The sequence below is a fragment of the Gymnoscopelus microlampas genome (genome assembly GCF_963454915.1).
Source record: "Gymnoscopelus microlampas genome assembly, chromosome: 2".
Classification (NCBI taxonomy): domain Eukaryota; kingdom Metazoa; phylum Chordata; class Actinopteri; order Myctophiformes; family Myctophidae; genus Gymnoscopelus; species Gymnoscopelus microlampas.
The window spans coordinates 47,193,933-47,208,287 of record NC_139939.1 but is presented as its reverse complement, the minus strand read 5'-3'; the positions used below and the strand labels follow the sequence as shown (position 1 = coordinate 47,208,287).

General features: G+C 42.8%; 1 protein-coding gene across 1 annotated transcript; it reads right to left on the bottom strand.

The window, feature by feature from the left end:
* Positions 1–853: 853 nt before the first annotated feature.
* On the bottom strand, positions 854–12,745 carry LOC311058332 (mitoferrin-2-like). Its single transcript, XM_084075738.1, has 4 exons — positions 12,051–12,745; positions 7,037–7,265; positions 4,503–4,559; positions 854–3,682 (listed from the first exon to the last, which is right to left on the bottom strand). The coding sequence occupies exons 1-4, from the start codon at positions 12,498–12,500 to the stop codon at positions 3,066–3,068; spliced, it is 1,353 nt and encodes a 450-aa protein (XP_083931864.1). The 5' UTR covers positions 12,501–12,745; the 3' UTR covers positions 854–3,065.
* Between the last annotated feature and the right edge of the window lie 1,610 nt (positions 12,746–14,355).

Below are 14,355 nucleotides of genomic sequence, written 5' to 3'. Positions count from 1 at the left end.
CGATGCTCTCAACGCTTCTTCACTTGTATCTTGGGTCTTCTGGTCCTGCGAACCTTCTCCTTCCAGAACCAGCCAGATAGGCTCTTCTCATTGAAGTTCTTGTGTTGTTATGCCATGTTGTGGCTCTTCTCTTACCACCTGGAAACTAACTAGCGCCACACTACCTGACAACACGTTTCCTTAACTGCAGGACCTGCACAAGCAGGACTAAACCTGGACTAAACAGGCTTTTCCCCCCCTGGTTTTCTGTGTTTTCTAGTTTTAAAATTACTATTAATTATTAAGGTTTTAGACACTTATCCGGTACTATAATCAATGTGTTTGGAGCAAAAATAAGAATATCAAGTAAGACATGACTCATGTCTGACTTTATTTTGTATTAAAATGGCAAATGTATAATTGTGAATCGTCTCTTTATACATTTTGTTTTAATATATTTTGTCCATAAATGGAATAGAAAAGGAGTTCTGTTCACTGCAATATTAGGTCAATTATCCAACTCATCTTTAATATCTAAACTAGAAATTCACATGAATGCTCACCTAAATAGCACAAGGGATAGCTACACCACAAATATAACGTTTTTATTTTGTTTTCTTATTTACCAAGATGGGACAGAGCATGTGGCCATCTTGAACATCTCTGACTACAAAGAGATAACCTTCACATAATTCAACTCTAATTGAATCATTTGGGTTATTCCAAATGGACACTTTTAGAGGTCTATAACTCAAGAGTGTACAAATAGAACCAAATGGACCATTAAGGGTCCATTTGATTCTATTTGTGCACACTGAGTTACAGGCCCTTGAAATAAAAGACAAGCAAAGAAAAAAAAAAAGAGACAACACAGTTTGAATTTCTTAGCGCTTTGATACCAGCACCAAGAGAAGACCCTGCTTCTGCGAGGAGCTGCCAGAGCGAGTTTATTTACAATTCACAAAATACAGGCTTCTCTTTCAGTTTTCAAGCATTTCACATTATCATTATCATCCTTTTTTGACCCATTTAAACTTTCCTCCTCTCTCTATTGCCGTCAGTCTTTGGTTTTCCATGAATGAAAACTCGGCATAGCAAGAAGACCACTTCTACAACAGCTTTAAAATATTTCAGCCAGCATGTTTTGTTTCCTCGTCCATTTAGAAATGTACGTATAACACAGGTTATTCATCGCTACCTGGTTGTAATAGAGAATGACCGTGACACAATTGGGTCATATAATAATAATTCATATTTGTATAATTCAGCACAATTTGTCTCCAAAATATAGCTGGCTTTGATCTGCCCATCTCTCTACATCTTATGTACAATGCTCTAATCTCCTTGCATATGGCTTCAAAACACACAAAGTTATGCCTCAAAGGAACCCTTGGTTTTGTAATTGTGCGTCGAGTGTGTGGCGGCTATTTGGAAGGCCTTGTGTAGTAGTAGTAGTAGTAATTGTCATTGTGCACGTTACTTTCTTCACGGTGCAAGTCAATGTAAATTACTGTAAGTGCTACGAAGCCGTGCAGATTTTAAAATCAAAGAACAAAACAAAACACAAAACAATCAATCAAACAAAGAACTGTTTTGCTAAGGCATTTAGTTATGCCCGTTTAGGACCAATCTGAAAGACTTAAGACTTCTATTCTAAAATGGGATATATTGGACTGTAGTATTCCTGTGAAAACAAAGTCTTCTTGAAGTGTTTTCTAGTTCTATTTTCTTGAAGAATAGAGGTCATTCAATTTCAAAATTTTCACCAATTTCTTTTTTTTAAACATTAGGGAACTATTGCAGACCTTGAAAATCTACCCGTGGAACATTTTGGTAAAAAGAGGTAACTTTCCCCCCCCCCAAGTGGCAGATATCGCATTTTGAGATAAAACTCCACAAATGTGTATCAGCAGCATCAATCTGCAAAGACTAAGCATCCTGGGGACAAGTGTGTTGACCCGAAAGCACTGACCGGGGGGGTAATGGACCAGGGGACAGCACTGCCCGACCAGTACTTTCAGGTCCCTGGAACAGTCTACAGCAGTGTTTCTCAAACCTTTACATTTCAAAGGACCTCCCCTTGGTTCCATTTGTATACGGTCAGAGTTACAGACTTGTAAGGGTCAATTTAGAACCGGTTCCAATTATGATGGAACCGATTCCGGTTCCTCAATGTTGGATCGGGTTCCTTCGGTTTCGGGTACCAACCCTTATTTGTCCACTCTCTGAGTTACAACGGGATAAATGAACACTCAAGATATACAGTGTAATTTACACTCATCCGGTAACTGTAACAGCACACAATCACATTCATCCACTTAACAGATGCATATGCCCCTAACACCCAACCACAGCTAAGTGTTGTTTAATACTCAAGTGTTACACAAATCATAATGTGACTCTCAGCTTTATCAGTAGACTGAGGAAATAACTTAATACGAGTCCTGCCAGTGTCGCCCAGATGAGAAGGAAGTTCTTCAGACTTTAAATAAATCTAAAAATTATATTAGTTGCTAAATATTCCTGATTAAACTTAATGTCAGAAAGACATTTTTTGACTGTAAGCAGCCACATTACAATGCGCTGACGAAGTATTTTGACCATGTCACGTCACGCAACCGAACAGCCTTCGCCGGAACAGAGATTTAAATCATTTACTTGGTTGTACATTTTTTCCATTGTTTTATGTGTGAAGTTTAAGCTTAGCACTTCCTTGTGTTCAACGGATGAAGTGGTAGTAACATATAAACACTGTATATACAGTATATATATTTTCTTAAAGTGCAAAGTATGTCTACATTAACAGCTGAAAGAGGGGATATATCCCAATGTTGAAGGTGTGAGCATTGTCTAGATGTTAGGAGGTGTTTGTAGGTTTATCCCTATATATGGTCTAATTTGTCACTCTTTATCCCTTCAAGTGTCCATCACCCTACATAAGCCACTTTAGGGGAGTGGGGACTGACAAATGAAACCTAAAGGAAAAAACAAAAGGGCAGAGAAGGACTTGGTTTGGGTAAAACCAGATTTCCCTCGTCGACCATCGTTGAAGCTCTCGTCTTCTCGTCCTCCACGGCGAGCTTCTCTTACTTGTCTCCGTCTCGCTCGCCGCGGAGCTGCCTCTCGTGCTGCCTCTTGGTGATGGCGTACTTGAAGAACTCGTAGACGGACCAGCTGATGGCCGTGGAGGGCATCTGGTATATGACCCGGGCCTGGACGCCTTTGAAGAAGGCCGGCACGCCGCCCATCCTGTAAACCGTCCGAAAGGCCTCGCCCAGGCCCGAGATGTGGCGCGAGGAGATGCCGCCGGTGGAGGCTGCCGCCACCGCCGCACTGACTCCTCCCCCTGCCCCCGCGGCCACGGTCGGGGCCTGGGCGTGGATCACGTGGATGGCCAGGGCCTCCTGGGTGTTGAGCAGCGTCTTGCACACGTCTAACGGCGTGGTGACGGAGGCGGCCAGGGCGCCGGCCAGCGCCCCGGACACCACGTGGGAGGTGGGGTTGTAGTGTCTGTGGGGGTTGAGCAGCTCCTGCAGGTACTCGTAGGTCATGAAGTGGAGCGCCTGGAACGGCACGTTCATGGTGAGCTGCGTGGTGTAGCTGCGGTAGAAGGCGGCGGCGCCCTCGTGCTTCACCAGGGCGCCGATGCAGTCCAGCACGCCGCGGTACGGCGAGTTGTACATCTGCATGCGCTGTTTCACCACTGATTGGCCAGCGGGGGGAAGCAGAGAGGAGGTTAGGAGGACGCACAGACATGTCAGAATGCACTGAAAGGAATTTACTTACTCTGAAGAATGGATATAATAAAATAAGCTGTCTGGCCAATCGCACCATATAGTCAAGAGTTCCCACTTTTCCCCATTTATAATATCATTTATATGTGCTGATTGATCAGATATCTATGTCCATTCTACAATACTATTAGAAGTTGCCCAGTCAGAAGCCTATTTCATGAAATTAGGGCATATGGACTACATAATATATTACAGAATACATTTTCATTTTCCCCCAACCTACTTTACAGTACTAAAATGTAAAAGAACCAGAAAACGTTCAAGTTCATTCCCCAAATTGGCAGTAGGAGTCTTCTCTATTACTACAGTTGGTAAAGAACAGCCACTAGCTCCCCCTAGTGTCATACCTGTACAGTTACACATGTGAGGGAGTGAGTGAGTGAGTGAGTGAGTGAGTGAGTGAGTGAGTGAGTGAGTGAGTGAGTGAGTGAGTGAGAGAGAGAGAGAGAGAGAGAGAGAGAGAGAGGTGAGCCAAAATATTAGAGCAGTGGTTCTCAAAGTGTGGTCCAGTCCAGCCGTCCAGGGACCCTCAGGGTTCCTTGAGGGGATTCCGACCATTTTAGAGGTCTATAACGCTGAGTAACTCTTGTAATGGTGTACAAATGGAACCAAATGGACCCATAAGGGTCCATTTGGTTCCATTTGTACACTCTCTGAGTTACGGGGACGTTGAAATAAAAAGTATTTGAGAACCAATGTATTAAGAGTAAGAAGAGAACAGACTTGTACCTTCTGCTGGGTTCATAACAGCATCATGGAGTAACGTAGCCATACATCCTGCTACACCTACAGGAGACACACAGACAAAGAGCAGAGGAGGGTTAAAGATAAAGAAAACTTTACTGTACATTAAAAGAAATATGCACACTGGCATCCGGTATACATAAAAACAATAAAAACACAATACACAAATGCAATATAAAACATATTCCCATAATAGGAACAGTGATCATGGGCTGTAGGGATTGGGTGGTAATGTTATTTTAAAATTTTCTTATTTTTAATATCCATTGCAGATGAAGCACAAACTAATTATTGCAACCCTTATTTTTTGTTAACGGTACTCTGAGCCTCCTGCCTCATGGTAACAACTCAAACAAAGGGCGAAGAGGGTGGGTAGAGTCATTGTAAACCTGAATTGCCTTTTTGGTTATGGAGCTGTTGTAAATGTCCTGAAGTTGCAATTGTTTGTCTCCAATGATCTTACTAGCCTGGTTGACTACCTGAGTGAGCTTGTTCTCTAACTCTAACTGAGAGGTTCCCATACCAGGAGACGACAATATAATGGCCAACAGTGCTAGGAAATTAAGTACATTTTCCAGTTATGCACACTTGTAGTTCTAACTGGAATCTGGTCAGTAGAACGAGAGACACTTCACATATACATTTTCTAAGGCGTGTCACTAGATACCTGGCGTCGACAACCACATAGTCGCAAATGTCCCCCCCACCCAGTTCAATGCTAGCCAAAAAACCTGAGCTGCAAGTCCCCCTCCCAATTCCCTATCTCTGCCACAAATATTGGTCATGGGGTCTCCCCTTTGACAAAATATATATAAATTGTACAGTTCAGTTTTGCCTCATATTTTGGCCACTAGGGCACCCGGCCGCAATACCCCACCCACTCCTGCCTAACAACACAGCAGCTCGCTGCATCATTGTACATACTACAGAGCCACTGACATAGAAAGAGTTCTGACATCTCCGCTTACGCCATCGGGCCACAAACGTAGTGTTTTTGACCCCTTATTGACGCAGCTCTTCTATCTCAGGGGTTTTCAAAAGGTGGTTTTGCATGTGGTCCCTGACTCCTTGACCATGTATTTAATTTATTATCTTCCAAGGAACAGTGCACTAAATGACCTGGTGACCTATGATGATGCGTCAATAACAATATTGTCAGTTACTGGGAAGTCTGAGGTCAAGAAATTCCACAGAAACGGGAGTTAAAATCTCAAGAAGGGGAAGTGTACCAGATTGCCTGATTGAGTCATCATTATTAAAAACAAATAGCTCTGGACCACTCGTATATTTCCTCCCAACACAACGGTGGTCCCCAGGTTGATTCTTAGTCAGGGTGGTGGTCCCGGGTTCACAATCAGTTGAAAACCCCTGTTCTCTACCCCTGATCTCAATGGCTCAGGAATTGTATACATCGCTGCTGTTTATTTTCATCAATGTCCGACGACGTGCTTTCACTGTCGGACATTTCGTTATTGCTGGCGTCAGACAGTGGACAAAGTGTGTGCACCTGGCTGTGTTTGTCGTAGCTTATTACATTTATTTATACTGTATGTGTAACTGAAACAGTGGCGTCCCATTCACTTCTATGCCAAGCGATAGGGTGTAGTTTCCGGTTGCAATGCATTGTTGCGTCACATTCATGTACCATCGCATGGAGTGCAACTTTATTTAATGTTGACTTATTTGACACTCCCTTGTGTGACCTCGCCCCAAAAGCAGAAAATGCTTTGTTTATTACCCAACAGCAGCAGTGTACTGTATGTCCACAGAACGCGTTTTGTTTTCTTACAGCTACCAGTGCCATTCTGCCTTGCATTTCTATGGTAAAGATGCACCGTAGTGCTCTTGGCAGCTGGCGTTTCTTTTTTTGGCAGCACGCCCCCGGCACCTAAATTAGAACATTTAAAATTTTGGAGGAGTGCAGCTCATCAATATCACTTTTTTTGACTGACCAATTAAAATCAAGGAAGGGGAGGGACTAAAAGTGGCAAACTGTCATCCAAGTGCCCCTATGCAGACGATCAATTAACACAGTGTCAAAGATATTTTATCAAAGTAAACATTTTAAATGAACCAACGTATAATTGTATTGCTCTTTCTGTTTCCTGTGGGTCTCATGTGTTGTGTGTCTCACAACCCGGACATCTAGACTAATATTTGTGATAATAACGCAGATCAAACAACGTGTGACACAGCAATGGCTGCTAGGTTCAAACATTGCGTAATAATAAGTGTCAACAACAAACACTCGGTTTGCTTTTAAAAAGGGCACGACACACTAAAGTAATCTGCAGTGAGAAGGAAAAACGAAACATTCTGTGTACACAGTCCTTAATGTTACTCTAAGTAGAGTACTGTAGCACAAGATGGTCCATGGCAAAGGTCAGGACAGGCAAATGAAAGAACACACCGGTGCTCATGAGATACCAAAAAGAAACACCCCAGACGTCTTTTGGAGAAGTAGGGTGTAGTAACATCCTGTGTGGTTGTGTGTCCACACAGGCTCCCTAGTTCCTTACCATTAGCAAAGTGGCTGTTGGCTCCAGGGTAGACTGCGTTGTTCAAGGAGAATTTGATCTTCTCGTAGCAGGCGAAGTACAAGGCATGGGCTGGCCCCGCCCCGACCGCCATTACGTTCAGGCCCCGGACAGGCCTCCACACCCCTTCGGTCCGCACGATCTGCCGCAGAGCGTCCATCACGTTGCGGTAGCGTGCTCCCGGCTCCGGCTGCAAGCTCTGCATGCGTGTCTGTGTGACAGGGGACAGGGTGAAGAGACACGAGGTCAGAGATCAACAGATATGGATTGGTCAGAGATCAACAGATATGGATTGCTAAAGATCCAACCTCAATAGTAGACCGTTATGGAACTGTGTAAAGGATACTTTCCTAAGAGAAACTTACATACATCCTACATGATAATCACAAAGGCTTTTTAAAGACGTGGCAACCATTCATAAATGTAGTGGACACTTCCAGGTTGAGTACTCTGTTGTCAATGTGAAGAAATGTGTTGCACAATGTACCTTAAGTGTTATTTTTCTTGGTTTTTGTGTTTTAATTTAGTAGTAATTTTGTTTTTGTTTGTGTTGTGTTTTGTTTGAGGTTCTGTCTGAGCAGAATTCATTTTGATAAATGATCCTGTGTACTGTGGCTTGAAAAAAATAAATAAAAAATCAACAGATATACACATTATACAGCAGTTTGTCTGGTCACCCATACCCTGAAATTGACACACTGTGGACAGTGTCACAGTGACATACACACTGTGGACAGTGTCACAGTGACATACACGCTGTGGACAGTGTCACAGTGACATACACACTGTGGACAGTGTCACAGTGACATACACACTGCTACACCAACAATAGGCTGAAACAACTGCAAAAAGCCATCCATGCCGGTGGAGGCCTTTTTCCTCCATCTTATTTTAATTTGGATAGTACATTTTCCCTACAGCACTACTGACGTCCTCTCAGAAATAAAACTGAATTTCAGATTACTCCCATCGCCCGAGGAATGAATATTGAATTATAAATGTGTTATTCTCTGGTAGTTTCTGGAATCAGCTGTCCCAACTCCATTAATAACTTACTAAAACGTGTATGTATGAAAAGAAAGACCGTGACGCACTCCAGACATTTGTTTTTACGCAATGTTGAAAACTCCCGCTTTCTCCCTTAGACGTAATCATGTAGGGCTGTTGGGAGGCTGCCATGGAAATTCCTTCTCTAGACTGCTGGGAAATGACTTAGCCGGTTGGAATGTGCCAACTCACCCCCACCAGTTACTGAACATGTCATGTGTTCAGTGGTCCTGGTCGTAACTGATTTTGGAGAGTGAACCACAACAACCGAGAAATCCAGATTCAGACTGTTTATAAGGAAAATGAAAGGAAAACCTTCTCTCCCCACTTCTCAATAGACCAGAGTCTACTGAAGAAAAATAACCTAAAATTCTAACAATAAACGAGGATCAAGGAATACAAATTATAAGGAACACATGATGAAATATAAATACCAGGATGAAATTGGAAATCTGAAAAACAAGTACAATACATATATGTCTTACACTGTATATCTATGGGCTTCTACGTGCTGTACCACGTGCCGTTTACATTTCTGACTAATAAAGTATTCAATCAATCATCTGACCATCATCTGTCTGTGCGTCATCATAAGAAAAGAAGAAAAAAGCCCCCGCACAACAGCTTATGCTCCGAAAGTTTTAATTTTAGCCATACGGGAAACTCCTGGTTGAAATGCTACTGGCTTGCCTTGAACCTTGCTTGATACTACTCCACTGTCTTGTTCGGACATGACACATGTTAATAGTTTACAGCAAGCCATGTGCTGTAAACTGTATTACACTGTTAATAGTTTACAGCCAGCCATGTACAGTAAACTGTATTTACTATACTCGTGTCTCGTCTCGTGCATGTGCCTGATGAAATGCCACGTGCCGAAACCCATTGGCCTTCACAATGTTCTGTGCAGTATTTGTACTGTACCCTTCTTAGTTCTGTCTCTCCTGTTGGTCAACAGCTGATGGTGTGGTGGTGGTTGGTGGGTGGGAGAGGGTGAGCAAGCTATCCGTGTATGCATGTAATGCATCTATGTATGTTGTTCATGTTTTATGGGACCCCCTCGAAAATGAGATGCTGCATCTTTAGGGGCTATCCCTTCAATCGAACTCAGAAATCTGTGGTGCGAGTGTGACTGGAATGGAATCCGTAGATTTTTAAATCATTTTACAGCAACAGAAGTTGGTGTCCTATTTCTCCATTGGCAGTCAATACATCAAACATAATGGCCATATTCAACACTCCACGTGACTGCTAGCAGGAGCTATCTAGGTAGACGTAACACCAAAGTCACCTAGTATGCCTTTTAGAAGAGGTCTGGTGGTGGCTTTATAAAGAACAGAATCTCCCAGGCCAAATGACAGAAATGGCAGGTGTCAGGAGTAATGTGGTCCTTAGAGGTACTACTGTCCTTCACTACTGTAGGTTTGAAGCCTGCAACATCTACTAACATGTGTCCTCCTGTCAACGTGTTACTGAAAGGCATTGCAAGTCATTCTGGGGTAGCACCAGAGACTCTAGAGCCCCAAATGTGCAATGTACCCTAAAATATATGCATATAGGCCATCAGAACCTACCAAACCTCACCCTGCTTGACAGGAACTAACATCCTGAAACCACAACCTTTCAAAAGACCCTGAAGAACGAGGAAACTGATTATAAAAACTAAAGCAAGAAATGCATCAGACAAAGACCATATTGACCACGGAAGCCCAAGTCATGACGTTGACCAACCTTCTCTGTTGACACCAGGAAACAGATTATGAAAATGAAGACAATGGTCACAGTGAGGAAGCAGTCCACCAAACATTACTAGAATAGCAACCAAATTGACTTCCTAGTTCCTTCTCAGAATGATACCATCTGACAAAGAAGTGATTCAGATTTAGAGCAGACATCTTTTTTTTGTATATCTCTGAAAGACTATCAGACTATGTTCACTTCAATAACTTGAAGCTACAGTATTTGAATTGGTTGACAAACGTTAAGCTAAATCTTTAGAACATATACAGCATTACATTTCCTGTTGACATGGACAAACAAACAATGCTAGTGGGACAATTCTCAGAATAAAACTTTCAAACTGTTCAAAAAGAGGGGGCATTTTCTTTATGGTGAGATGCAATTTTGTGTAAATATCATGACAATATTATTCTTTCTGCTCGTACGACTTTTCCTGTTTATTGGGGCCATTCGTATAAATCCAGCAGTCTGTGTGACAAACTATGGACTTCAGATGCCAAGTTCAAAGCTGCAACTAAAGCAAGTAACATTATGGACGCCGGATATCAGGTGTTAACTGCGTAGCTAGCTAGCTACTCACAGCTTGTACAACAAGCAGTGGTGTAAAGTAACTAAGTACATTTACTCAAGTACTGTACTTATTTTTTTACTTAACTAGGGTATTTCCAACTTCCAATACTTTACTTTTACTTCCACTACACCTCAGAGGCAAATATTGTACTTTTACTCCACTACAATGATTTGAAAACTTTAGTTACTAGTTACTTTGTAGATTTTGATTATTATTACAAAACCTACATTAACCACTTTATAGTGGCTAATGTAGGTTATAGCCATATATACTTTGGATATTTGAAAATAGCCTTCTGCTATTTTTTTATTATATGTTCTACATTTGAAAACTTGTGAAATGGGACATACTGCAAAATTAGTACTTTCTACTGTTGGTACTTTAATACATTTTGATACCAATACTTTTGTACTTGTTTCAGAGTATGTCTACATTGCAGCATTGATACTTTTACTTAAGTAAAATATATGAGTACTTTTTCCATAACTATGTAGCTAGCTACTCACAGCTTGTACAACAAGCACACGTGAGTCAAGCAGAGGTAGACATGAGGACAGGACAGACCTCAGCTGGCCTTGTCAGGCTTCGAAGAGCAACAGGTTGCCTACTACAGGTCCAATCAAATAGACATGACCTTGAACAATATGGCCAATGTAATAATGTACAGAAAAGGGTCAACTGTCAACAAAACTGTCATTTGCTGTGCATGTGTATTACTGTGATTTGCGACAAACGGCCAGATGATACTGCTGCCCTGACCTCAACTTTAATGTTAAATGATATACATAGCACCCGGTGAAATCACCACTAAGCAATGTCAGTAAAACTACAGCTATAAATCCATGGCAACTAGGATGCCATGCCACTGGACTGGTCACTGGACACATCTCTTCATTTATTTATTATTATTATTTTTTTAAATCAAGGATCTAAACGCAGATTATCTGAACGCCATCATGATTCCACTCACCGGGCAACTAAACACGTGACAGTAATAAACACTCAAGACTTCTAGCCCAGGTCAATACTGAATTAATTATATAATATGTGCTTCTGCAATCAATACCCACAAGTGGGCAAATGATCTGCATACTTTATATAACCCTCCAGGCCCGTCTTATCTACACTTTTAGTATTGCCTTATAACATGCACGTAGTAATAACAACAACAACACCACCTAAATAATCACAAACTGTCCCACAGATCCTCTACAAAAATACCTACTTTAACCCTGGAGGATACAGTTGCACAGTAAGATCCTCAGTGTAACCTCAAGAGTACAAATGGGAACCAAATGGACCCTTAAATGTCCATTTGGTCCCATTTGTACACTCTCTAGGGTTCAGTGTAGTAATTGTGTAGTTACAGTGTAGTAACTACACACCATTGCAGTAACTATATCATAGTTCAAGTGCTGTGTGTATCTACACTGTAGTTACAGTGCAGTAACTACAGTGTCGGTACTCTAACAGTGTAGTTATGCTAACTAGTGCTAGTCTGCTAACAAGCCCTTTCAGCCGGGCTAAGTAGACTGGGCCTAGTAGTATAGATTCAACTCTATAGCAATCGGCGTCAAGGGTGGTTGGATAACAGACAGTCACACACAAACAAACATGTACACTCATCGCGATGTTTACCTTCACACAGTCGATGGGGTACATGAGGCAGTGCTCCATGATGCCAGCCACGGACCCTGCCAACATGTGGGTGCTGGTGGGCACCCCCAGAGGAAGACCCTCATAGTCTATTTCAGCAGGCTCCACCACCACCACCGCCGTGGAGGAGCCCTCCATGGATGATGATGATGTCCGGTGAGGATACACCGCCATCGGGCTAAAGTCCTGTTCCCCTCCGGAGGAAGAACCTCCCATGATCCTCGGCGACGACAGACTCCCGACGAAGCCTCCCGTCACCGTACCCTCAAGCAGCCTCCCGCCGAGCCACCGAATGTCTGCCGCGGCCGCCGCGCTCACCCCGCCGCCGCTGCTGCTGCCGCTGTTGTTGGCGCTGTTGTTGTTGGTTCTCTCCACCGACATGGTGACTCCTCCGCCTCCTCCTCGCCGGGAAACGAAACCGTCCGCTTCCATGCGGAGGGAGGGAGGGTGGTGAGCTCCGTCGACTAGTAGTCAAACTAGCGGCTGTTCTTCTCGGGTGTCGCCGCGGTCCGGTCCGTCTTCCCCCGCGGTGCAAGTTGGCCTTTCCAGCCCAGATAATAACCGACGCCGTTGTTAAGAGTTCCGTCCTAATGTGAAGGGAATCACCAGAGAACCACCTAAACAACCGAACCGCGGAGCCTCAGGTCGTTACGGCGGCGCGCGGGCGGTCGAAGGGGTCGTAGAACCGACCGGAAGGGACGTAATGTCGGGGGAGGTATGGCTTCGAACGGGGAAACGGCTATTCTAGAAGCTCGTTGGTCGAGAGAGCTGTCGGTCATCTACGATCGGGCGAGGCGTCCACGCGATTGGACCGTGGGTTCATAAAAATAAAGGCGGGCGAGAGCAGCAGGGCGGGACTTGAGAGTTGTGACAACGGAAGGGCATTGTGCGGTGTTTTTCATAACAGTGCAGCAGCTGTGGTCACGTGGTGGTGTGTTACGAGTGTTGCTGCTTATGTAATTTGAAAGTTGTTACTTAAAACAGAATGATTAGGTAGTGATTTGGTCATTTTTTCCCACAGACACACACTTGTAGAAACAACACAATCTTGACCTGTTCAAGGTCAAACTTGACCTGCTGAGGTCGTGGATCATCATCAGATGATATGATTTCTGAACGAAACGAACCAAACACCGTGTAACATTAAAGACACGTGCACCGCAACATTGCATCATGGTTTCTGAATGAATGAACTGAAGCGAAAAGCAACCTGTGCTTGTCTTTGCAAACTGCTAAGTATTTTAAGTATCTTCCAGCCACAGTCATACATAAAAATGGGCCAGAACTTAACTTATTTCATTAGTATAAATAAATAGTTAAAATGAGAAGTCTGCTAAATGTTCCTTATAGGGGCACAACAGGTAAAGAGTGGAGCCATTTGCTTAGAACGTTCAATAGCTACAGTAGGTGTTTGGGAAAACAATGACAATCATCTCTTGATTAACCAAAGAAGCTTCTGTTTACCTATAGAAAAGGATATGACAATATATGTGATATATATTGTATTCAGGAAGCCCCAGTCTGTTTGAAGTGTGTGTGTTAATCAGTGCCTGACACTGATTAATCACTAATTAATCAGTGTCAGGCACTGATTAATTTAGCATATTACCTGTCTGAGCAGCCTTTAAAGTTTATTCAATCACACTTTTTCCACCACTGGCAAAAAGCAACCAAGTTGACAGCAACACATTTTACAATACAATCTACTGTCCCTGTCATGTGGGCATTTGTCCACGTGGAGGCGTAGTTCAACGCACACGTATGACGTGGCTTACAAAAACAATAGGCGACGCCACCCTCCCACCTAGGCCTGAAACATGACAGTCTTGGATGAACTTCAACCTGGTCTTTGCCTTTCTTCCTTTTTGGTCCGTACATCTACATAAACGTTCAAATTTCAAATATAAAGTGCTGAACCCATGGCCACGGATGTTACAATTATTTATGAAACATCAGAAGAACCTGTATCTTCCGTATTGTTCAGTACAAATAATTTTAATCCGATCGGTGGCCATTTTCTCCGCATTTTCTCCAAATGCTTTCAACCACGTGACCCTATCGGTTGGGACGTGTATTGCACTCTGATACATTATAACTCTATGAGAAAAATGGCCACCAATCGGATTAAAATGCTTTTTAATTGAACAATAAGGAACATACGGGTACTTCTGAGGGACCGTATATAATTATAACATCCATGGCCATGGGGGTAAGCACTTTATATTTGAAATATGAACTTTCATGTAGATGTACATGGAGAAAGTGCAAACACCAGGTTGAAGTTCAT